Source organism: Oryx dammah, unplaced genomic scaffold, assembly GCF_014754425.2.
Source record: "Oryx dammah isolate SB20612 unplaced genomic scaffold, SCBI_Odam_1.1 HiC_scaffold_29, whole genome shotgun sequence".
NCBI lineage: Eukaryota > Metazoa > Chordata > Mammalia > Artiodactyla > Bovidae > Oryx > Oryx dammah.
Window position 1 is genome coordinate 55,459,035 of NW_024070213.1, and position 23,163 is coordinate 55,482,197.

At 42.8% G+C, this 23,163-nt stretch overlaps 1 protein-coding gene across 8 annotated transcripts in view; it reads left to right on the plus strand.

Annotated features, from left to right (window-relative positions):
- Positions 1 to 23,163, plus strand: part of ANKS1B (ankyrin repeat and sterile alpha motif domain containing 1B) — a 1,164,007-nt gene that overhangs the window by 1,120,364 nt on the left and 20,480 nt on the right. For all 8 annotated transcript variants that reach the window (XM_040234922.1, XM_040234916.1, XM_040234918.1 and 5 more), the window contains one exon: positions 6,942 to 7,079. In XM_040234922.1, the coding sequence (XP_040090856.1) occupies positions 6,942 to 7,079 (138 nt within the window). The remainder of the gene's footprint in view (positions 1 to 6,941; positions 7,080 to 23,163) is intronic.

Sequence of the window (23,163 nt, forward strand, 5' to 3'; positions counted from 1 at the left end):
CCATTGAAAGCCTTCCCAGTTTGTTTTCTGTAATGAAGACTGCTGTGTCACTGGTCAGATAAGCCCAAGCTCCCCAAGTCTACTGAGGAGAACAACCTCCCAGTTTTAGAAGCAGTTCTGAAACCCAGGCAGAAAGCTGATAACTCAGCCTGCTCAAGCTAGCCAGTGATGTCCAGAGCACACTCAGAGTCAGATGCCTTAGGTGGATAATGGCTTCAACCTGGCAATATGTCACTGACAGTTACCATTCAGTTCAGTCGCTCAGTCATGTCCAATTCTTTGCGACCCCATGAACCACAGCACTCCAGGCCTCCCTGTCCATCACCAACTCCCAGAGTCCACCCAAATCCATGTCCATTGAGTCGGTGATGCCATCCAACCATCATCCTCTGTCATCCCCTTCTTCTCCTGCCCCCAATCCCTCCCAGCATCAGGGTCTTTCCCAATGAGTCAGCTCAGTTACCATTATCAGATTACAATTATGGGGAGCCTGATCAGAGAAATCCCAATTGATTTGCTTTCTCATTTCTTAGAAGCAATTTTCATTGCTTCCTTTAGCCCTAGTTTATAGTCAGTTGGTTTTTAAAGTTTCAAAACTTTATGGAATTCTTAAGATACCATTGCTTTCAGTGTATCTAAACTTCAAGAAAGTCTTTGGCATCGTTGTTTGTTGTTTTTTTTTTCCCTTAACCTGGAGCCGTTGCCTCTACCTCATTTGCCCTTGAAAATCATGAATGGCAATATATTTTCAGCATATGAGTTTAACACTCTCTTAGATTAACAATGGTATTAGCAGGCTTGGATTCTGACATTTTCTACAAGTTGTATTTGCCCTGAGAAGTTTCCAGAGTCTTAAGACTGTCGTCCCAGGAAGCTGGGAGCATAACTGGGTGCATCTATAATAACAGCATCCTCTCTAATGCTCTCCATCATCAGAGGAAGGAGGAGCACTGTTGGCTCTGTGGCCTTTACCTTACAGACACATTAGTGGCCGTACATCTTGATTTCCTCGACTCTGAGAAGATGCTTCTGCTTCAGTCACCCATACTTAGACGAATTACTCATATAGCTCTCCCCACTAAGGGCTACCTGGACATCTAAGCACTGAAAGATATGCCAAAGATAATTGCATGAATAAAGCCACTAGATGAAGAAAGCCCATGTCTTTCAAGTCCTCACAGTGTGGTTCTCAGCTTATTCTCAAAATCCAGAGCAAAGGAAGGTGCATATGTTGGTGGCAGGTGGAGCCAACCTCTCTATGACCTTTAAGATAACATGTTACATTCCAATTTCATATCTCTTTTTGACAATCCCCAAAGAAAACTGGTGAGTCTTGGTAACTTTAAAACTAGTTAAAAAGCACTTGCCTGGCTTTTTCAGGAATTTGGGGACATTGACTTTAACACTGGTGGCTACACAGGGTCCCCATCCCAGTATCCTAGGGTGTAGCTGATCTGCTTCAATCTGATGGTGGATGGTGGGTGACTCAGGGCCGTGGCCTAGGAGTTAGTGTGTGAGAAACCAGAGCAGAGAGCTTGTGTTAGAAGGTAGAAAAGAGAAACGGTGAAGAGCTGCGCTGGTAGAGTTTGTCTGAGGAAGGCTGAGACACTGCCAGCCGGGGCTGAAGGCCTGGTTTCAGGGGGTGTGAAGGAGCCAGTGCTGAAGGGTCGTGCTTGGGTCGTGGGTGAAGGGAACTGTGCTCATCAGCAGTGTCTGCAGGCCATCGTGTGTGCCACTTGGTCTTGTACAAAGTCCAGCCTCTGGTTAATGCCCACAGCAGGGAAGGAGCAGGCTGATGCATTCCAGATCCTGCTTCCGGTTTGCACTGCAGGTTCCTCCCCTGGGAAGGATTGTCGACAGGGAGCCATTCTGACTTGAACTGAAGGACTTGTGATTTGTAGACATCTGGGAAGACCTCACAATTTGAGGTGCTGTGAACACTAAGCCTGTACTGAGACACAAGCAGAAGTCACAGCTTATTGTTTATGTTTGATGTTTCGTTGTACTTGATGCTTAAACTGTCCCCTCCCGACCGCCACATCTCTGTAACTCTGCCCTGGTCACATAGAGGGGGTGTTTGGACTGCTCTGGACACACAGAGTAACCAAAGGCCTCAGACCCTTTGCCAAGTGACTGCCCTGCAGTGACACAGCCAGCTGGTCACTGAGAAGGACTAAAACTTGACTTTCCCATTCCCTAACCTAGTGCTTTTTTCTGTTACTCCACAGCTCCTTCTACCAATTCGTTTTGAAGTGCAATGGATGCTTAATTTACACTTCCATTCCTATTTGCTTGCATTTGACTAGGTAAAAGGTGAACCTTCCAGCAAAGCACTTCTTTCCTTTTACTTTCATGAAGAAATAGCTGTGGCTGAGTCCATGGAGAAGGTTAGGTGCCTGGTTATCAACTCATGAGTTTACTACCTACCAACATAGTAAACAAATTGAATAACTAAATTCTATTTGAAAAGGAAGAAGCGAAAATGACATTGAACTAAAAATGGGACTTGGAATAGATTTATACTAAAATGTTACAGATAAATCACACCAGCTTTCTGGTGCTTCATAGCCTAGAGGTAGCTCTAGCGTGGCTTTCCACCAAGAAGAATACAACTGCTTAGTTCCCAAACCCCTCTTCAGATCAGCAGGGCCTTCTAAGAGGTGACACAGTCCCCACATCCAGCACTTGACCAAGATTGGGTTGCATTTTGCCTTCCTGCTCTGACCCCTCCTCAGTCCAGCTAAATTAGGAATAACTCAGTGCCTGGGTTTGTTTGTTTTGCATGTCAGCCTCAGGCGGGGGTTATGCTATTTTTTTAGGCACAGATTAATTTAGGACTTTTGCCTAAACAAGTTGTTTATAGCACATGCAGCCTCCATTCCATCCACAGCTCCGTTCCATCCACATGGAGACCTGGCCTTGCCGTTCTACAAAGGTGAGGCAGAGTGACGACAGCATTGAGCTCAGTGTCACCACCTGTACATTTGTGTGCCTCACACACAGTGAGGCTAAACACTCCCAGTGTCAGCGTTTGAAGCAGAGAAAGGTTTATTGCAGGGCCAGGCAAGGAGAACGGGTGGCTCATGCCCATAAAACCCCAAACTCCCTGGAGGGTTTCAGCAAAGCATTTTTTTTTTTTCTAAATCAAAGAACCACCACACCTTTATTTAGTTTTTCAGCAGAGCATTTTTAAAGACCAAGTGAGGGACTGGTGTCCCCAGGTGTGTGATCAGCTCATGCATAGTTCTCTTGACTGGCTGATGGTGATCAATCCTTAGGCGCCAGATGGCCTGGTGGCTACGTGCTCTTGATCATCAAGTAGTTCATTTTTTCCCAGGTGCTAGTAAAAAAGAACCTACCTGCTGATGCAGGAGACACAAGAGATGTGGGTTCAATCCCTAGGTCAAAGAGATCCCCTGGAGAAAGGCATGGCAACTCACTCCAGTATTCTTGCCTGGGGAATCCCATGGACAAAGGAGCCTGTTGGGCTACATTCCATGGGGTCGCAAAGAGTCCAGCATGACTGAAGCAACTAAGCATGCATACATGGTGGTGGTTTTTTAGCATCTGAAAAACTCAGGCATGAGATACTATTGTCTGGGTACTTCTGAGAGGATGTGGGAGCGGGGTCTGTCCTGAAAAGGCCTCACTCGGTTACATCAGTAGTGAGTCCTGCTCGGTTACATCGGTAGTGAGATCCCAGGTCCTGTCCACATTCCAGCACCATCAACCTATCAGGAAGTTCTGTTCAAAATACCTCCCCACCCAGTCTGTCAGTATGAATTCATTTATAAGCATATTTTTCAATTGCCAATTAGGATGATTAAATGCCAGTAACATGAGCTATTAACTGATTATAGAACGTTTTTATTAGCCTGCCTGTCCTCTGCTTTAGACCATGAGAACAGAGGAATAAAAGTTTCAGCAGTAGGTGAAGAGGCTAATTTTGGAACATGGAGCAGCGCGGAGGAGGGCAGGGCCTCAGAGTTAAGAGACAGTCCTGGGCTCCTGGGGATGAGAGAAGTGAGGGAGTGGTTGTGGGGACAGGTTTCAGAAAATTGGGAGGGAAAGTCAAAAAAGAGGAAAAGTGTCCTAGTGCTGTAATAAATTACCATAGATAGGGTTGCTTAAACCACAAATATTTATTTCTCACAGTTTCAGAGGCTGGAAAGTCCAAAATTAAGTCAGCAACAGATTTAGTATCTGATGAAAGCCTCCATTTGCTGCTTCATAAACAGCCATCTTCCTGCTGTGTCCTCATGGCAGAGAGAGCCAGTTGGCTCTCTCAACTGTTTTGGGTTGTTTTTTTTTTTTAAGCCAACTTAGGTTTATTTTTTTATTAAATGTTTTATTTTGTATTGGAGTATAGCTGATGAAGAGTGTTGTGATAGTTTCAGGTGGACAGCAAAGGGACTCAGCCATACATACACATGTATCATTCTCCCCCAGACTCCTTTCCCATCCAGGCTGCCACATAACATTGAGCAGAGTTCCCTAGAGAATGAACTTATGATTTCTGGGGGGAAAGAGGTAGTTTGGGATGAACAGGTACACACTGCTATATTTAAAATGGATAACCAAGGACCTACTGGCTCCTCTTGTAAAAGCACTAATCACCTTCACGAGAGCTCCACCCTTGTGACCTAATCATATCCCAAAGCCCCACCTATAAGCACCATCACACTGGGAGCTAGGATTTCAAGATACAAACTGGGGGAGGGCAGACACATGAAGCTCATAATTAAGAGAGAGCTCCAGAGATAAAGCTTGACCTACTTTACAAGTTTTCCCTGGGCCACAGGGCTGTCATACATTATTGAAAATCAAGAGTGACATCTTATGACCTGGCAAGATTCAGGGTGTTCAGTGCACTAAAAGTCACAGGGCACTTTTCACTGTAACACCTTCCTGAGAGGTTAATCTACCTTTTTTGTTGTTGTTCAGTCATGTCTGACTCTTTGCGACCCCATCAACTACAGCACGCCAGGCTTCCCTGTCCTTCACTATCTCTTGGAGTTTGCTCAAACTCATGTCCATTGAGTTGATGATGTCATCCAACCATTTCATCCTCTGTGGCCCCCTTCTTCTTTTGCCCTCAATCTTTCCCAGCATCAAGGTATTTTCCAAGAGTCAGCTCTTCGCATCAGGTAGCCAAAGCTTCAGCATCAGTCCTTCCAATGAATCTACCTTATGCTAGTTAAAAATCTCAAGAACACAACATACCAATTTAGTTAAAAGTAGGAGCCAATGCTCTATTTCCAATAATAGTGGATCTTGGATGATGAGACCACATCCACACAGACTTGCCGAAATAACTCGCAGCCCCCAGTTAAAATGACGGTGGAAACAAATCAAATGACGTGGAGGCCTAGAGCACCTGCTAACACTGTACCTATAAAAATCACGCAGCTCTTATTAATTTTAAATTTAAGATTTCACGAGTTCCTAATTTAGGTTTCTTGAAGAAATGCTGTCTGGATGTCAGAAGAGGATCTGGACCTTCTGTGTTGAAATTCTATCCTGCAAGTGGATGTTACTTGTTTATGGGATTCTGACTCCAATTTGAGTTATTTTTGACAGTGCTACATGTAGTATCAACATAAGGGACCACTGTGAAGAATGTCTTAACTTAATTTTCTTTCATGTGTTAATTCTGTAACTGCTTCCTAACCACACAGCTCAGCAGAGTGAGGGGCGTGAAAAACTTGCTCGGGGCGCTGGCAGGGAAGGGCATTTTGTAAGCATTTTTAGACATTGATGGGTGTACCCGGAGCATTATATGTGCTTGGGTTATTTAAGACTGTGCAATTATGAAGTAATTAGGGTAATCATTAAAGGTTTTAGATCTATGACAACTGCAGAAATCATAAATGAGATATTATGAGATTATAAATGGGATATTATGAGATTAAGAAATGATTGCATGATTATGTGAAATATTTTCCTTCTTAAATTCATCAATATATCAAAAGAAGTATCTGGCAGGGGTTTGCAGCCCAGTGGTTTCTCCTTAATTATTTTGTGCTTCAGGATAATGGTACCTAAACGTTTCCTCAGCTACTCTCCCATTATTCTTAAAGGCTGATTGGGATGAGGAGGCTGGCAAGGAGAGGCCATGAAAAAGTGCTAGGGAGAAGAAAAATGAAACGGTGTTGAACCAGTGAGAGAGAGAGGTTGGCGGTGAGAGGCATTGCATTGTATTTGAGAGAGCCTGAGCTCTGGCGGTCCAAAAACCCCAGACTGTGGGCTCAGCTCCGCCACCTGCCCTGCGTTAAGGCACTTCCACTGTCTGAAGACCAGTTTCCACCTGTGAGTTGCCGAGGCTAACTAACCTCCAGCGCCCACTCACAATTACAGCGCGGCGGGAATAGTTAGCAAAGTTTCGTCATCCACGGGGCGCCCTGCATTGAGCCTGCACTGCGCTGTTTCCCTCCTCCCACCCCTGCGCCCTCGTCTCTGCAGAGTTGTCAAGAGCGGGTGCTTTGACTTGCCCTCCCCAACCTGCCTTGGCTCTGGGGAGCTCTGGCCAGCACAGACAACAGTAAGGGATGGTGAGGGCTCGGGCTCCTGGAGAAGCAGAACAACAGGGCAGGGGAGCTTTTCCAGGAAGAGTTGGCGGAAGGCAGCGCTGACCCTCCCAGTGTACGTGGGGGATAGAAATAGTAAAATCCTTAACAATTATTTTTTTTAAGTGTCTACACAGTGCCAGGCAAGAACTGCTGCTCCGGGTTCAGACTATTTTAGGTTGTTTTTCATTAAACGAAAATATTCCTTCCAGACCTGGTGTACCTTTGCCCACATATAGTGGGTCATTTGGAATGTTACTGGTCGAGAACTTTCTAGGAAAAGGGACAGCAGCTGCTTCCCAGGTCATTTGCCTTGGTTCTAAAATAGGCTGGTTTGCAGAGGAAAACAATGGTCGTTTATGTCATTTCTTCCAGAACATAATTGCTGAGCATGAGATTCGTAATATCTCCTGTGCTGCCCAGGACCCGGAAGACCTCTCAACATTCGCTTATATCACTAAGGATTTGAAGTCCAATCACCACTACTGTCACGTGTTTACTGCCTTTGATGTGGTGAGTAACTATCCTCTTTAGACTGACTAAATATTTCTGTGAATGCACCTGGAATTTATTGAAAGCAATTTAGATGCTTGGTTTGTTTGAGTTTTTTTGGTTTTGTTTTTTTACTGTACTGGGTCTTCGTTGCTACATGTGGGCTTTCTCAAGTTGTGGCGGGCAGGGGGCTGCCCTCTGTTGAGCTTCTTACTGAAGTGGCTTCTCTTGCTGTACAGAACATGGGTTTTAGGTGCAGGCTTCAGTACTTGTGGTACATAACACAGGCTTGGTTACTCCTCAACATGTGGGATCTTCCTGGCTCAGGGATCAAACCTGTGTCCCCTGCACTGGCAGGCAGATTCTTAACAACTGGACCACCAGGAAGTCCAAATGCTTGGTTTTTGTTTGTTTGGTTGTTCTACCAAATATTAAGGTATTCATGGTATAAGATATTTTGCAGACTTCAGCTTTTCTGAGCTTTTTCTCTATTTTCACTCATCCATTAAATTTCAAACTCCACTTCTATGCAGTATCTGAACTACCATGGATCAGCTACCAACTTCACTTTTTAAATTTAATGAATTCCTTTCTTTCTCTGGTACCAAAATACAGTAAATGTCTTTCAGCTTTTGTTCCTTCGCTATGTCTGTTGGTTTCTTGGGTAGCCATTTCTAACTAGTAGGACATAGTAGTCTAGGCTTGTTTGGAAGAAATATAAATTTTAGTGCCTCATACAATACTTACGGTTTTCTATATTGAATAGTAATTAAATTAGACATCTACAAATAATAACTGGGAACAGTGAGGTTTGGTCTATTTAAATATGACCCATATTCAGAAATTAGTCTTGTAATGATGTCCTTATGGTGTTATACCACCTATAATCCTGTTTGTCATTGTCTTAAAACTAACCCATATGCAATATTTGTTTTTCTCTGACTTATTTTGTATGACAGACTCTAGGTCCATTCACGTCGCTACAGATGACCCAATTTCATTTCTTTTTATTGCTAACATTCCATTGTATATGTATACCACATCTTCTTTACCCATTCATCTGTCAATAAACATCTAGGTTGCTTCTATGTCCTGGCTATTGTAAATAGTGCTTCAGTGATCATTGAGTTACATGTGTCTTTTTGAATTATGGTTTTCTCAGGATATATGCCCAGGAGTGGGATTGCTACGTCACATGGTAGTTCTAGAACCTCCAACCTATTCTCCATAGTGGCTGTATCAATTTACATTCCCACCAACAGTGCAAGAGGGTTCCCTTTTCTCCACACCCTCTCCAGCATTTATTGTTTGTAGATTTCTTGAGAGTGGCCATTTTAATTGGTGTGGGGTAATATGTCATTGTAGTTTTGATTTGCATTTCTCTGATAATGAGTGATGTTGAGTGCATTTTCGTTTGTTAGCTATCTGTATATCTTCTTTGGGGAAATGTCTCTATATCTTCTGCCTATTTTTTGATTGGGTTTGTATGAGCTGCTTGTATATTTGGGAGATTCTTTTTCGGATACAGGTGGTCGGTGTTAACAGTTAAGGACTGCAAAGCCAAGCCCTTACAGTATCCCTGGATGCATTTGTTCCCACGGGATAGAAATTGTTGATTAAAGCCATGTCAGCATTAGGTTTCTGGTGCCCTTAGCCAGAACTTGCCATTCTTGTGAGATGCAGTTGTTTCTTTAAACAACAGAATTTATCTTTCTATCCCCATACCTTTTGGTTTGCATGATACACCCTTCTCTGGGAGAGTGGCCTTGGTGTCATAGAAGGGACAAGCTGCTCAGAGTTCACATTCCAACTCGCTGCCTCCTCCCTGATGTTAGATGAGGACCAGGACTCAGAGTCCCGATTTCCTTTATCTACAGAACAGGTGCAGGGATTTGTCCCTCACAGGTTTTCATGGGGAGTGAAATGAAGGAACGTATGTAGAGGCTCATAAACAATGTGTCAGCACCACCACCACCTCTGTCTCTCTCCTTCCCTTCTGACCTCACAATTCACTCTGGCCTTTTCCTGCTAAAAGACATAAGGTAGATTTTTCAGAAGTATATTTATGGTCCCACATTTTCCCACTGCCCTTGCCAAAGAACTGAAAAAAACTAGAATAAATAAACAGAAGCAGTAGAAAGCAAACATAGACTCTGTAGGCCTTCTCTTGGTCTATTGCTTCTATATGGTGTTTTCATTGAGTGTCAGCATTAATATTCCAGTATTGTCAGGATGAATTCCAGCCTTCCCTTGGGAATTGCAGTGTTTCTCTCTAAATTGGTTTTAGAGTAATATATAATTTGCCTCCATAAGAGTATCTAAAACAGTGTTCTCTATTCAAACTAAAAATGATACCCATGGGCCATCTGGCCCCTTGAGTTTTTCAGCTGGTGTATATGTGACGCCAGAATTCTGAGGCGAAATATAGGGGAAAAATAGTCAACTGTTTGGTTTTAAGACCAACACAATGTCCCTGGTACATTTTGAAAACATGTGGAGAATTGCTTCACCTTTTATCTTTTCATCCAGATGTTTGATTTAATGTAGACATTCACTAGCTTAGGAGTCTGGTATCAGCTCCAAAGGGTTTTCATCTTACGCCATGAATCCACCATTTTAATTCTCTCTAGGTGAACAGTTTGTCTAACTTCAAAAACAGTCACAAAGGCCACCAGTCCTGACCTGGGCCTTTGAGCAGTTTTGAGATGCACCAAGCTTTGTTTGCACTGAAAAAAAAAAAAAAAAAAAAGCCTCTTTGAGCATGGATTTCGTGTCTTTATGTAGGGCAGTTCAATATTCAGTCCATTCTTGAAGCGTTAACATTCTTCTGATATGAATCAGTCCCCCAGGCTGCCCAAATGGCAAAAGAATACCTCCAGTGTACATTTAGTCTTTCAGCTGATGTGTTTTGAGTATATATTTGCTTACTTTTTATTGGAGCCTAGTTCCTTTACAGTGTTGTTTCTGCTGTACAGCAGCATGAATCAGCTCTGTGTGTATACCCCCTCCCTCTTAAATCTCCCTCCCAGCCCCACCCCCACCCAGGTTACCATAGAGCAGCAAGCTGAGCTCCCTGTTACACAGCGGCTTCCCACTAGCTCTCTGCTTTACACACGGTAGTGTGCGTATGTCAACGCAACTCTCTCAATTCATCCCACCATCGTCTTCCCCCACCCCGCTACCATGACATACACATTTTTAATTGCAGTTATTACTACTTTCACTTTGTAGATCTTTTATGAGTCACAGGACGTTTTTCTGAATATCTCCTATTATCAAGGAAATCCTGTGGTCTTGGAAGGGAAGCTCAAGCTCCCCTACGAAAGCAAGCATGTGACTCTAACATAGTTATTTACTCTGAGACACTGCAGAACCCTCAGCAGGCTCAGACACCAGGCGGGGGAGTGCCCTGTGTTTTCCAGGGTCATTTGGCTGTGGGAGCCTCTTGCCAGGAGAGCTCCTCATGGGCCTGGCGTTCTGCAGAACATACTTCAGAAAATGTTACGCTTTATCTTCTCTAAGCTTGTTCTCATTCCTAAGAATCTATTAGGTTGGTACAAAAGTAACTGTAGTTTTGGACCGCAATTTTTAAATCTCATACCATGAATTTTAAATCATTATAACTAGGCTCCAACACATCTTTATTAATCAAAATAGGAACCATTACAATCAACGCATTTTTGCCAAAAAGAAATGTTTATTCCTGTAGCATGCTTCAGGATTCTACAAACTCTTGGAAAGCATTTTCTGCATCCTGCTACTTGTGGAAGCACTTTCCCTGCACAAAATTGTTGAGCTGCTTGAAGATGTGGAGGTCGGTTTTTGAGAGGTCAGGTGAATATGGCAAATGAGGCAAAACTCTGTAGCCCAATTCATTCAACTTTTGAAGTGTTGGTTGTGCAACGTGCGATCGGGTGGTGTTATGGAGAAGACAAATGGGCCACTCTGTTGACCAGTGCTGGCTGAGGCATTGCCGTTTTCAGTGCATCTCATCAATTTGCTGAGCATACTTCTCAGATATAATCGTTTCCCCAGGATTCAGAAAGCTGTAGTGGATCAATTGGGCAGCAGACCACCGGTGACTATGACCTTTTCTTGGTGCAAGTTTGGCTTCGGGAAGTGCTTTGGAGCTTCTTCTCAGTCCAGTCACTGAGCTGGTCATTGCTGGTTGTCATATAAAATTCACTTGTCGCATGTCACAATCCGTTCGAGAAATGGTTCACTGTTGTTGCATAGAAAGAGAGAAGATAACATGTTAAAATAACAATTTTTAAATTTTTAGTCAGCTGTGAGGCACCCACTTATTGAGCTTTTTCACCTTTACAATTTGCTTCAAATGCCAAACAACCATAGAGTGGTCAATGTTGAGTTCTTGGGCAACTTCTCGTGTAGTTGTAAGAGGATCAGCTTCAGTGATCCTCTCAGGTGGTCATTGTTAACTTCCAATGGTCAGCCACTATACTCCTCATCCTCAAGGCTCTCGTTTCCTTTGCAAAACTTCTTGAACAACCACTGCACTCTACATTCACTAGCAGTTACTGGCCAGATGCACTGTTGATGTTTTGAGTTGTCTCTGCTGCTTTATGACCATTTTGAACTCAAATAAAAAATCGCTCAACTTTGCTTTTTGTCTAACATCATTTCTGTAGTCTAAAAGAAATATAAATTAAACAGCAAGTAATATGTCATTAGCAAAAAAATAAAGCGAGAAATGCACATTAAAATGATGTATAGCAGAACCACATTTATTTAAGAATGTATTTCAATATCAAATGACAAAGTTCAACAATTGTAAAACTGAAATTACTTTTGCCCCAACCTAATACACTAAATTCAGCTTGTGATATTTTCAGTTTTAAATGACAGGTAGATGAAAATTTAAAAAAGACTAGATCAGAAGTGGAATTAGTGTTCCCAAGAAAAGCCAGTGTGTATTATACCTCATTGGGCTTCCCTAGTGGCTGAGATGGTAAAGAATCTGCCTCCAATGCAGGAGACCTGGGTTCAATCCCTGGGTTGGGAAGATACCCTGGAGGAGGGCATGGCAGCTCATTCCAGTATTCTTGCGTGGAGAATCCCCATGGACAGAGGAACCTGGTGGGCTACAGTCCATGAGGTCGCAAAGAGTCAGACACAACTGAATGACTAAGAACATAGTATACACACCCATTATACCTACCAGCAAACTCCAGACCTACTCTGCATTCTAGACTCACTATGGTGGCAGCTGATTCCTAGTCACCTCTCTAATGGGACATGCCTCATCCACTTCTGAACAAGAAGCTGCCCAACCTCCACCTTCCAGGCAGTGAAAACTTGAGGGAAGAGTATAGGCCTAGGTAGGGGAAAAAAAAAAAAAAATTGTGTGTTATGAGTCTAGGAGTGTAGTTTCCTGCAGTACAGAAGACCCAGGTTCTATCCTTGGTTTGGGAAGATCTCCTGGAGAAGGAAATGGACACTCCAGTATTCTTGCCTGGAGAATTCCATGGACCAGAGGAGCCTGGTGGGCTACATACAGTCCATGGGGTCACAAAGAGTCGGACACAACTGAGTGGCTAACACTCTATGAGTCTAGGCGTTTTGAGGCTTAAAACAACAAATTCAGCTTTTTTCTCCTCCACTCTTCTTTTTTGAAGGATTGATTTATTTTATTTTTGGCTGTGCTGGTGTTCATTGCAGCACATGGGCTTTCTCTAGTTGCAGTGAGCAGGGGCTATTCTTCATGGTGGTGCGCTGGCTTCCCGTTGCAGTGGCTTCTCTTGTTGCAGAGCACAGGCTCTAGGCACAAGGGCTTCAGTGGCTGTGGTTCTAGGGCCCCGGAGCACTGGCTCAGTAGTTACGGCACACGGGCTTGGCTTCTCCTTAATGCGGAATCTTCCTGGACCAGGGATCAAACCCAAGTCTCCTGCATTGGCAAGCGGATTCTTAACCAGTGGACCACCAGGGAAGCCCCTCTCCTCCACCCTTGTCTCCAATGAGTGAAGGGGAATACCATGCTGTTGGGCTGACAAGAGGGAGAATGGGTTGTTTCTGGGGCCACTAGATCCCAAGGCTGCAATGATTGTCCTTAAAAAGCCACCAAAAGAAACAGATAGATAGAATTAAGATCACTTGGAAACTGTCATCTTCTATATATTATTCACTCAGTCTAGACATCTAGGTCATAGAATGGAGACAGGTAGACAGGAAAGATTTTGATGCATTCTTTGTGAAACTGTCAGATTTATTTTAGAAATCTGGGAGGGATCTCATTCAATAGTTTTATAGTATGAAATGTTTGTTTTAATAGCATTAAAAGCCATGACCACCACTAAACCATAGCTAATTCTCACCTCTCTATGAAGAGCATGTTTGCAGTCTTTGGGATTTTTAACCATGCTCATTTTTCTTTTACTTGCGACTCCCAAATTCTATAATCTTCAGTGTGTGAAGCTTAGACTACTTCTGAAATATGTAGATAACGTCAAAGTCTTGATGCCTGTGGGTGATGTGTGAGGGAGACGAGGATCCCTCTTTCCTGTGCTTTCTTGGTTGAATGTGGGCCGTGAAAGGATCCAAACTGGAAGAAGAGAGATGACGGAATGCAGGAAATTATGGTCAGCAGGCTGGGGGCAGCATTCTATAGTCCTCTTCCATCACTAAGTATCAGCAAACTTAAGTGCAGGGGAAGAAGAACACCAGAGTCAACCACACTGTGATCAGTTTAATGAAAGTGAGATTCTGGAGCCCTTTCTTTTTCTCCAGTTTAATTAAGATACAATTGGCATATAGCACTGTATGAGTTTTAGGTATACAACATAAGGATTTGATATATGTGCTGCACGATAAGTTTAGTTAACATCCATCACATACTTACACATTGGGTTTGTGTGTATGTGTGATAAGAACTTCAGGATCTGCCCTGTCAATAACTTTCAAATGTACAATATAGTCAAACCTCAAAGATATTACAAGTTTGGTTTTCCAGATCACCGCAATGAATCAAATATCACAATAAAGTCACATGAATTTTTTGATTCCCCAGAGCATATAAAAATTATGTGTACAGTGTCCTGTAGCCTGTTAAGTGTGCAGTAGCATCATGTCTAAAAAACAATGTGTGTGCATGCTAAGTCACTTCAGTCGTATCCAACTCTTTGCGACCCCATGGACTGTGGCCCACCAGGCTCCTCTGTCCATGGGATTCTCCAGGAATACTGGAGTGGGATGTCCATGTCCTTCTCCAGGGGATCCTCCCAACCCAGGGATTGAACCCGTGTCTCTTAGATCTCCCGCTTTGGCAGGCGGGTTCTTTACCGCTAGTGCCACCTCTGGTGCTAATTTAAAAATGCTTTATTGCTAAAATATGCTAACCATCATCTGAGCCTTCAGCATGTTGTAATCTTTTTTCAGTGGTAACAGAAGATCTGATCACAGTTCAGCGTAAGAAATATAATAATAATGAGAAAGTTTGAAATATTACAAGAATTATGAAAATGGGACACAGAAACATGAAGTGAGCAAAGGCTATTGTAAGAATTGTTGATAGATTTGCTAAGTACAGGGTTCCACAAACCTTCAATTAAAAAAAAAAAATCATCAAAACACAATAAAATGAGGCATGCCTGTATGGTAACTGTTAACTATAGTCACCTTGCTATACATGTGCACTCCAGGGACTTACTCATCTTACAACTGAAAGTTTTTACCTTTTGACCATTTTCACCTATGTTTCCATTTCTTAAACTCAGAGTTGCTTTCCATTGAGGAGTGTGGGGTTCCTAGTGGAAAGTACTTGTGGCTTATGTTGCAGAGATTGTCCCACAAAGTGGGAATTCACCATTGCAAGAGAACTTCTATTATTGATGTTAGCTGACCTCTGACGATGGAATTAATACTGTAATTAGAGTTAGATGGTCTCTTTCATTCTGTTTCTCATTTTCTCCATTTGAAAATGACCCTCAGGGACTTGACTGTGATACTATGAAAATAAATGGCAGTATTGTCATCGTCATTTAGTCACGTCTGACTCTGTGACCCCATGGACTGTAGTGCACCAGGCTCCTCTGTCCATGGGATTTTCCAGGCAAGAACACTAGAGTGGCAGTATAAGAAAGTGTTAAAGTGCATGTTAAAGTCCCTTAAGATGGACTGTAACATGTTCCCCGGCAAGTCTCCCACTTACAAAGTAGCAACCTACTCTTACGTAGAAACCTTTCCCTGGAACAGCCCCTAAAATTCACCAACAGGTCTGTGGCAGTAGAGATCCTGCTTCCAAGATCAGTGATTGAATAAAAATGGCAGCACTCCCAGCCTTACAGCCCTTACATACCACCACCTTACCCGATCCCCACCCCCTGCCACCGTCAAAAAAAGAAAATAGATTAAATTAATAGATTGTGTTTATCAGTACATCCTGTCCATTGGCATAAATTGTTGAGAATTAAACAAGCCAAAAAATATTAAGAAAATAAGTCACTTTTGCTCTTATTCCTATTTTGGGGAGGAGGGGTGGTAAGGGGATGGCTCAGGTGGTAAAGAATCTGCCTGCACAAGAATATACAATGGATTAAAGACAATCTCTTCAACAAGTGGTGCTGGGAAAACTGGCCAACCACTTGTAAAAGAATGAAACTAGATCACTTTCTAATACCATACACAAAAATAAACTCAAAATGGATTAAAGATCTAAATGTAAGACCAGAAACTATAAAAATCCTAGAGGAGAACATAGGCAAAACACTCTCCGACATAAATCACAGCAGGATCCTCTATGATCCACCTCCCAGAATACTGGAAATAAAAGCAAAAATAAACAAATGGGATCTAATTAAAATTAAAAGCTTCTGCACAACAAAGGAAACTATAAGCAACGTGAAAATTTTGACAGCCTTCTGAATGGGAGAAAATAATAGCAAATGAAGCAACTGACAAACAACTAATCTCAAAAATATACAAGCAACTCCTGCAGCTCAATTCCAGAAAAATAAAAGACCCAATCAAAAAATGGGCCAACGAACTAAATAGACATTTCTCCAAAGAAGACATACGGATGGCTAACAAACACATGAAAAGATGCTCAACATCACTCATTATCAGAGAAATGCAAATCAAAACCACAATGAGGTACCATTTCACACCAGTCAGAATGGCAGCGATCCAAAAGTCTACAAGCAATAAATGTTGGAGAGGGTGTGGAGAAAAGGGAACCCTCTTACACTGTTGGTGGGAATGCAAACTAGTACAGCCACTATGGAGAACAGTGAGGAGATTCCTTAAAAAAATTGTAAATAGAACTGCCTTATGACCCAGCAATCCCACTGCTGGGCATACACACCGAGGAAACCAGAATTGAAAGAGACATGTGTACCCCAATGTTCATCACAGCACTGTTTACAATAGCCAGGACATGGAAACAACCTAGATGTCTATCAGCAGATGAATGGATAAGAAAGCTGTGGTACATATACACAGAGGAGTATTACTCAGCCATTAAAAAGAATACATTTGAATCAGTTCTAATGAGGTGGATGAAACTGGAGCCTATTATACAGAGTGAAGTAAGCCAGAAAGAAAAACACTGATACAGTATACTAACACATATATATGGAATTTAGAAAGATGGTAATGATAACCCTGTATGCGAGACAGCAGAAGAGACACAGATGTTTAGAACGGACTTTTGGGCTCTGTGGGAGAGGGAGAGGGTGGGATGATTTGGGAGAATGGCATTGAAACATGTATACTATCATGTAAGAAACGAATCGCCAGTCTATGTTTGATACAGGATACAGGATGCTTGAGGCTGGTGCATGGGGATGATCCAGAGAGATGATATGGGGTGGGAGGTGGGAGGGGGGTTCATGATTGGGAACTCATGTACACCCGTGGCTGATTCATGTCAGTGTATGGCAAAACCAATACAGTATTGTAAAGCAAAATAAAGTAAAAAAAAAAAAAAAAAAAAAAGAATGTGCCTGCAATGCAGGAGACTTGGGTTGGATCCCTGGGTCAGGAGGATCCCCTGGAGGAGGGCATGGCAACCCACTCCAACATTCTTGCCTGGAGAATCCCAGGGACAGAGGAGCCTGATGGGCTACAGTCCATGGGGGTCACAAAGAGTTGGGCACAACTGAGTGACTAACACTTTCACTTTCAAAGGGTTGGATGTTATCAGAGTCTGAAATCAATCCCAATTTATGCTAAGTTAGAAAGTAGGCATTCTGATTTTTTTTTTCTCACAGATTGTTTTACAGCATTCGTACATGTATTCATTATAACTCCTCCTGTGTAACTGAAAAGAAAATGCCATGTCTCGGGTTGAGGTCTTTAGAATCAGTCTGGCTTTTTTATTTACTTATTTTTAATGGGAGGATAATTGCTTTACAGTGTTGTATTGGTTCTGCCATACGCCAACATGAATCAGCCATAGGTATACATACGTTCCCCCCTGCTTGCACCTTCTCCCATTTCCCACCTCTGTAGACTCGCCGAGCACCAAGTTGAGCACCCTGCCCTACACACAACTTCCCTGAGCTAAGTGTTTTATATATGGTAATGTGTCTATTTCAGTGCCTCTCTCAAACTGTCCCACCCTCTCCTGCCCCTGCTGCATCCATAAATCTGTCCTCTACGTCTGAGTCCCCATCTCTGTCCTGCAGATAGGATCATCAGTACCATTTTTCTAAATTCCATATATCTGTGTTAATGTATGATACTTTGTTTAACATATGTTAACATATGATACTTTAATATATGTTTAATATATATTTAACATAAATATGTATGTTAATATGTTTTTCTCTTTCTGACTTACTTGACTCTGTATAACAGACTCTAGGTTCATCCACCTCACTGGAACTGACTAAAATTTATCCCTTTTTATGGCTGAGTAATATTCTATTGTATGTATATTTGGCCACCTCATGCGAAGAGTTGACTCAGTGGAAAAGACTCTGATGCTGGGATGGATTGGGGGCAGGAGGAGAAGGGGACGACAGAGGATGAGATGGCTGGATGGCATCACCGACTCAATGGATGTGAGTCTGAGTGAACTCCGGGAGATGGTGATAGACAGGGAGGCCTGGTGTGCTGCAATTCATGGGGTCACAAAGAGTCGGACACGACTGAGCGACTGAACTGAACTGAACCACAACTTCGATTCATCTGTCAAGGGTCTAGGTCACTTCCCTGTCCTGGGTATTGTAAATAGTGCTGCAGTGAACACTGGGGTGCACGTGTCTTTTTCAGTTATGGTTTTTTCAGGATATATGCCCAGTAGTAGGGTTGCTGGGTCATATGGTAGTTTTATTCCTAATTTTAAAATAAATCTCCATAGTGTTCTCCATAGTGGCTGTATCAGTTTACATTCCCACCAACAGTGAAAGAGGGTTCCCTTTCCTCCATATCCCCTCCAGAATTTATTGTTTGTAGTTTTGATGATGACCATTCTGGCCGGTGTGAGGTGACAGCTCATGGTAGTTTTGATCTTTTATTGTTGTTCAGTCGCTAAGTCATGTTTGACTCTGCAACCCCGTGGACTGCAACACACCAGGCTTCCCTGTCCTTCACCATCTCCCAGAGTTTGCTCAAACTCATGTCCATTGAGTCGGTGATGCCATCCAACCATCTCATCCTCTGTCACCCCTTTCTTCTCCTGCCTTCAATCTTTCCCAGCATCAGGGTATTTTCCAATTAGTCCCCTCTTTGCATCAGGTGGCCAAAGTATTGGAGCTTCAGCATCAGTCCTTCCAGTGAATATTCAGGGTTTATTTCCTTTAGAATTGATTGTTTTGATCTCCTTGCTGTCCAAGGGACTCTCAAGAGTCTTCTGTAGCACCACAGTTGAAAAGCATCAATTCTTTGATTTGCATTTCTCTAATAAGTGATGTTGAGCATTTTTTCATGTGTTTATTAGCCATCTGTATGTCTTTGGAGGAATGTCTGTTTAGGTCTTCTGCTCATTTTTTGATTGAGTTGTTTGTTTTTCTGATATTGAGCTGTATGCTTATATATTTTAGAGATTTAATCCTTTGTCAGTTGCTTCATTTGCAATTATTTTCTCCCAGTCTGAGGGTTGTCCTTTTATCTTGTTTGTGGTTTCCTTTGCTGTACGAAAGTTTTTAAGTTTAATTAGATCCCATTTATTTATGTTTTTTTTTTTCCATTACTCTAGGAGATGGGTCATAGAGGATCTTGCTGTGATTTATATCAAAGAGTGTTCTGCCTGTTTTTTCCTCTAAGAGTTTTATAGTTTCTGGTCTTACATTTAGGTCATTAATCCACTTTGAGTTTATCTTTGTGTATGGTGTTAGTGTTCTAATTTCATTATTTTACACATAGCTGTCCAGCTTTCCCAGCACTGCTTATTGAAGAGATTATCTTTTCTCCATTGTATATTCTTGGCTCCTTTGTCCAAGATAAGGTGACCATGGCTGTGTGGGTTATCTCTAGGCTTTCTATCTTGTTCCATTGGTCTATATTTCTGTTTTTGTGCCAACACAATGTAATCTTGATGACTGTAACTTGGTAGGATAGTCTGAAGTCAGGAAGGTTGATTCCTCCACCTCCATTCTTCTTTCTCAAGGTTGCTTTTTCTATCTGGAGTCTTTTGTGTTTCCATACAAATTGTGAAATTTTTTGTTCTAGTTCTGTGAAAAATGCCATTAGGTAATTTGATAGGGACTGCGGAGAAGGCAATGGCACCCCACTCCAGTACTCTTGCCTGGAAAATCCCATGGACAGAGGAGGAGCCTGGTAGGCTGCAGTCCATGGGGTCACAAAGAGTCGGACACAACTGAGCGACTTCCCTTTCACTTTTCACTTTCATGCATTGGAGAAGGAAATGGCAACCCACTCCAGTGTTCTTGCCTGGAGAATCCCAGGGACGGGGGAGCCTGGTGGGCTGCTGTCTGTGGGGTCGCACAGAGTTGGACACGACTGAAGCGACTCAGCAGCGGCCGCACTGAATCTATAGATTGCTTTGGGTAGTATGATCACTTTCACAATATTGACAGAATCAGCCTGGTTTTGAATCCCAGGTCTGCACTTCTTAGTTTCATCGTTTGAACAAGAATGCCTCTAATCCTGTTTCCTCATCTGTAAAATAGAGATAGCAGCAGCACCCTCCTCCTGGGGTTACTGTGAGGATTCAGCGAGGTGACACACGCCCATGTCTGTTCATGGACACATGGCCCATGGTGTCCAGTCCATCTTAGCCGCTGAGGAGGGAGAGCCGCAGCTGCAGTTATGGTGGTGCTTGTGTTCTTTCTTACCAGACCCTGTGTGAGGATTTGGTTTATAACATATTTGCTGCAGCAGTGTCCCACACCTGAGGGGAAAATCTAAGCCTGTATAAAACACATTTCTGTCCTGGCAGTTCAAGCGCAAGTTAGAAAAGAATTTCCAGACAGAGCATTTCAGAAGGGAGTGAGTTTATTAAGAGCAGGGAGCGGAGGTAATGAAAGCGCTGCAAACGCAGTGGGCTGACCTTCTGACACCCCAGAGACAGCTGACAGGATGCTATTAGAATAGCGGGCTGGCTCAAGGGAGAGCAGAGGCTTTTTGTGGGTTAATAGTCAATTTTTATAGCCTCAAGACAAAGGAAATTCCTGCTGGAAGGGTGGTATTGGGTGATTGGTTTGAGTGCTGTAGGGTAAGTACAGGGGTGGGCATTTTTGCCTTATTTGGGGCCAGGAAGCTTGCTGGTGATGATCAGGGTGGACGGGAGCTTTTGGCAACAGTTACAAAGGGGCTCAGTCAGCTTCAGAAGTGGCCTTGGTTCTAGACTCTGTGTCTCTGGCCTTGGTGCAAAGCCTCACACTTGTGGCCTTGGGATAGGACTCCACAATTTCTACATTTATAGAGTGCTAAACCTGAATTGGACACAACTGAGCGACTGAACTAACTACCCTGAGTTAGTTACATGGCCCTGCTAAGATCTCAGAGTTTCAAAAGGGTTCAGTCCTCAGTCGTATCTGACTCTTTGTGACCCCATGGACTGTAGCACACCGGGCTTCCCTGTCCATCACCAACCCCCACAGCTTGCTTAAACTCATGTCCATCAAGTCAGTGATGCCATCTAACCATCTCATCCTGTCGTCCGCTTCTCCTGCCTTTAGTCTTTCCCAGCATCAAGATCTTTTCCAGTGAGTCAGTTCTTCGCATCAGGTGGCCAAAGGATTGGAGCTTCAGCACCAGTCCTTGCAACGAATGTTCAGGACTGATTTCCTTTAGGAGGGACTGGTTGGATCTCCTTGCAGTCCAAGGGACTCTCAAGAGTCTCCTCCAACACCACAGTACAAAAACATCAATTCTTCAATGCTCAGCTTTATGGTTCAGCTCTCACATCCATACATGACTACTGGAAAAACTATAGCTTTGACTGGATGGACCTTTGTCCATAAAGTAACGTCTTTGCTTTTTAATATGCTGTCTAGGTTTGTGACAGCTTTTCTTCCAAGGAATGACCATCTTTTAATTTCATGGCTACAGTCACCATCTGCAGTGATTTTGGAGCCCAAGAAAATAAAGTCTCACTGTTTCCATTGTTTCCCCATCTATTTGCCATGAAGTGATGGCACCGGATACCATGGTCTTCATTTTTTGAATGTTGAGTTTTTTTTAATTTATTTATTTTAATTGGAGACTAATTACTTTACAATATTGTGGTGGTTTTTGCCGTACATCGACATGAATCAGCCATGGGTTTACATGTGTTTTCTGAATGTTGAGTTTTAAGCCAAGTTTTTCACTCTCTTCTTTCACTTTCATCAAGAGGCCCTTTAGTTCCTCTTCACTTTCTGCTATAAGGCTGGTGTTATCTGCATATCTGAGGTTAGTGATATTTCTCCCTGCAGTCTTGATTCCAGCTTGTGCTTCATTCTGTCTGGCATTTTGTATATAAGTTAAATAAGCAGGGTGAAAACATACAGCCTTGATGTACTCCTTTCCCAATTTAGAACCAGTCCATTGTTCCATGTCCAGTTCTAACTGTTGCTTCTTCACCTGCAAACAGATTTCTCAAAAGGGACATAGTAGATTGTTATTGTTGTTTAGTTACCAAGTCATGTCTGACTCTTTGAGAGCCCATGGACTACAGCACGCCAGACCTCCCTACCTCTCACCAGCTCCCAGTGTTTGCCCAAGTTTATGTCTATTGAATCAGTAATGCAATCCAACCATCTCATCTTCTTTCACCCTCTTCTTCTGCCTTCAATCTTTCCCAGCATCGGGGTCTTTTCCAATGAGTTAGCTGTTCTCATCAGGTGGCCAGAGTATTGGAGCTTCAGCATCGGTCCTTCCAATGAATATTCAGGACTGATTTCCTTTAGGATTGACTAACGTTTGATCTCCTTGCTGTCCAAGGGACTCTTAGGAGTCCTCTGCAGCACCACAGTTCAAAGGCATCAATTCTTCAGCACTCTGCATTCTTTGTGGTCCAGCTCTCACATCCATACATGACTAATGGAAAGAATACAGCCTTTGACTAAATGGCCCTTTGTTGGAAAAATGATGTCTTTGCTTTTTAACACACTGTCTAGATTTGTCTTAGCTTTCCTGCCAAGAAGCAACCGTCAACCATCTTCTAATTTCATGGCTGCAGTCACTGTCCAAAGTGATTTTAGAGCCAAAGAGGAAATCTGTCACTTCTTCCACCTTTCCCCTTCCATTTACCATGAAGTGATGGGACCGGAAACCATGATCTTATTTAATATTGAGTTTTAGACGTAACAGACAGTTGCAGTCAAATCCTGTCCATGAGGCTGTGCCAGCCCCCAGCAGAGCGGGAGCACCCAGGGCAGGGGATTGAGTTTGAATGTTGAGTTGGTGTGAAAACATGTGGTTCTCTTGGAGCAGTGACAATTCATTAATGCACTTTGGACAGATGAGGTCAGGCATTAGACAGGCATCTGCCATAAGCAAAGAAAAACTCATTTTTATCAACTGACTTTCCTTTGAGAAAGATTTTCAGAAGGGTTAAAATTTGGTAAGTGAAAAGGGTCTTAAATTGGTAAGTGCCCCTTTTCAGAGGCATCATGAGTTGGTGAAGGGTTTACAGTAGCTTCTACTTGGAGCTTTTATTTTTGAAGAGTGGGGAGGAGTTGAAATCTAGCAAACCTCCCTC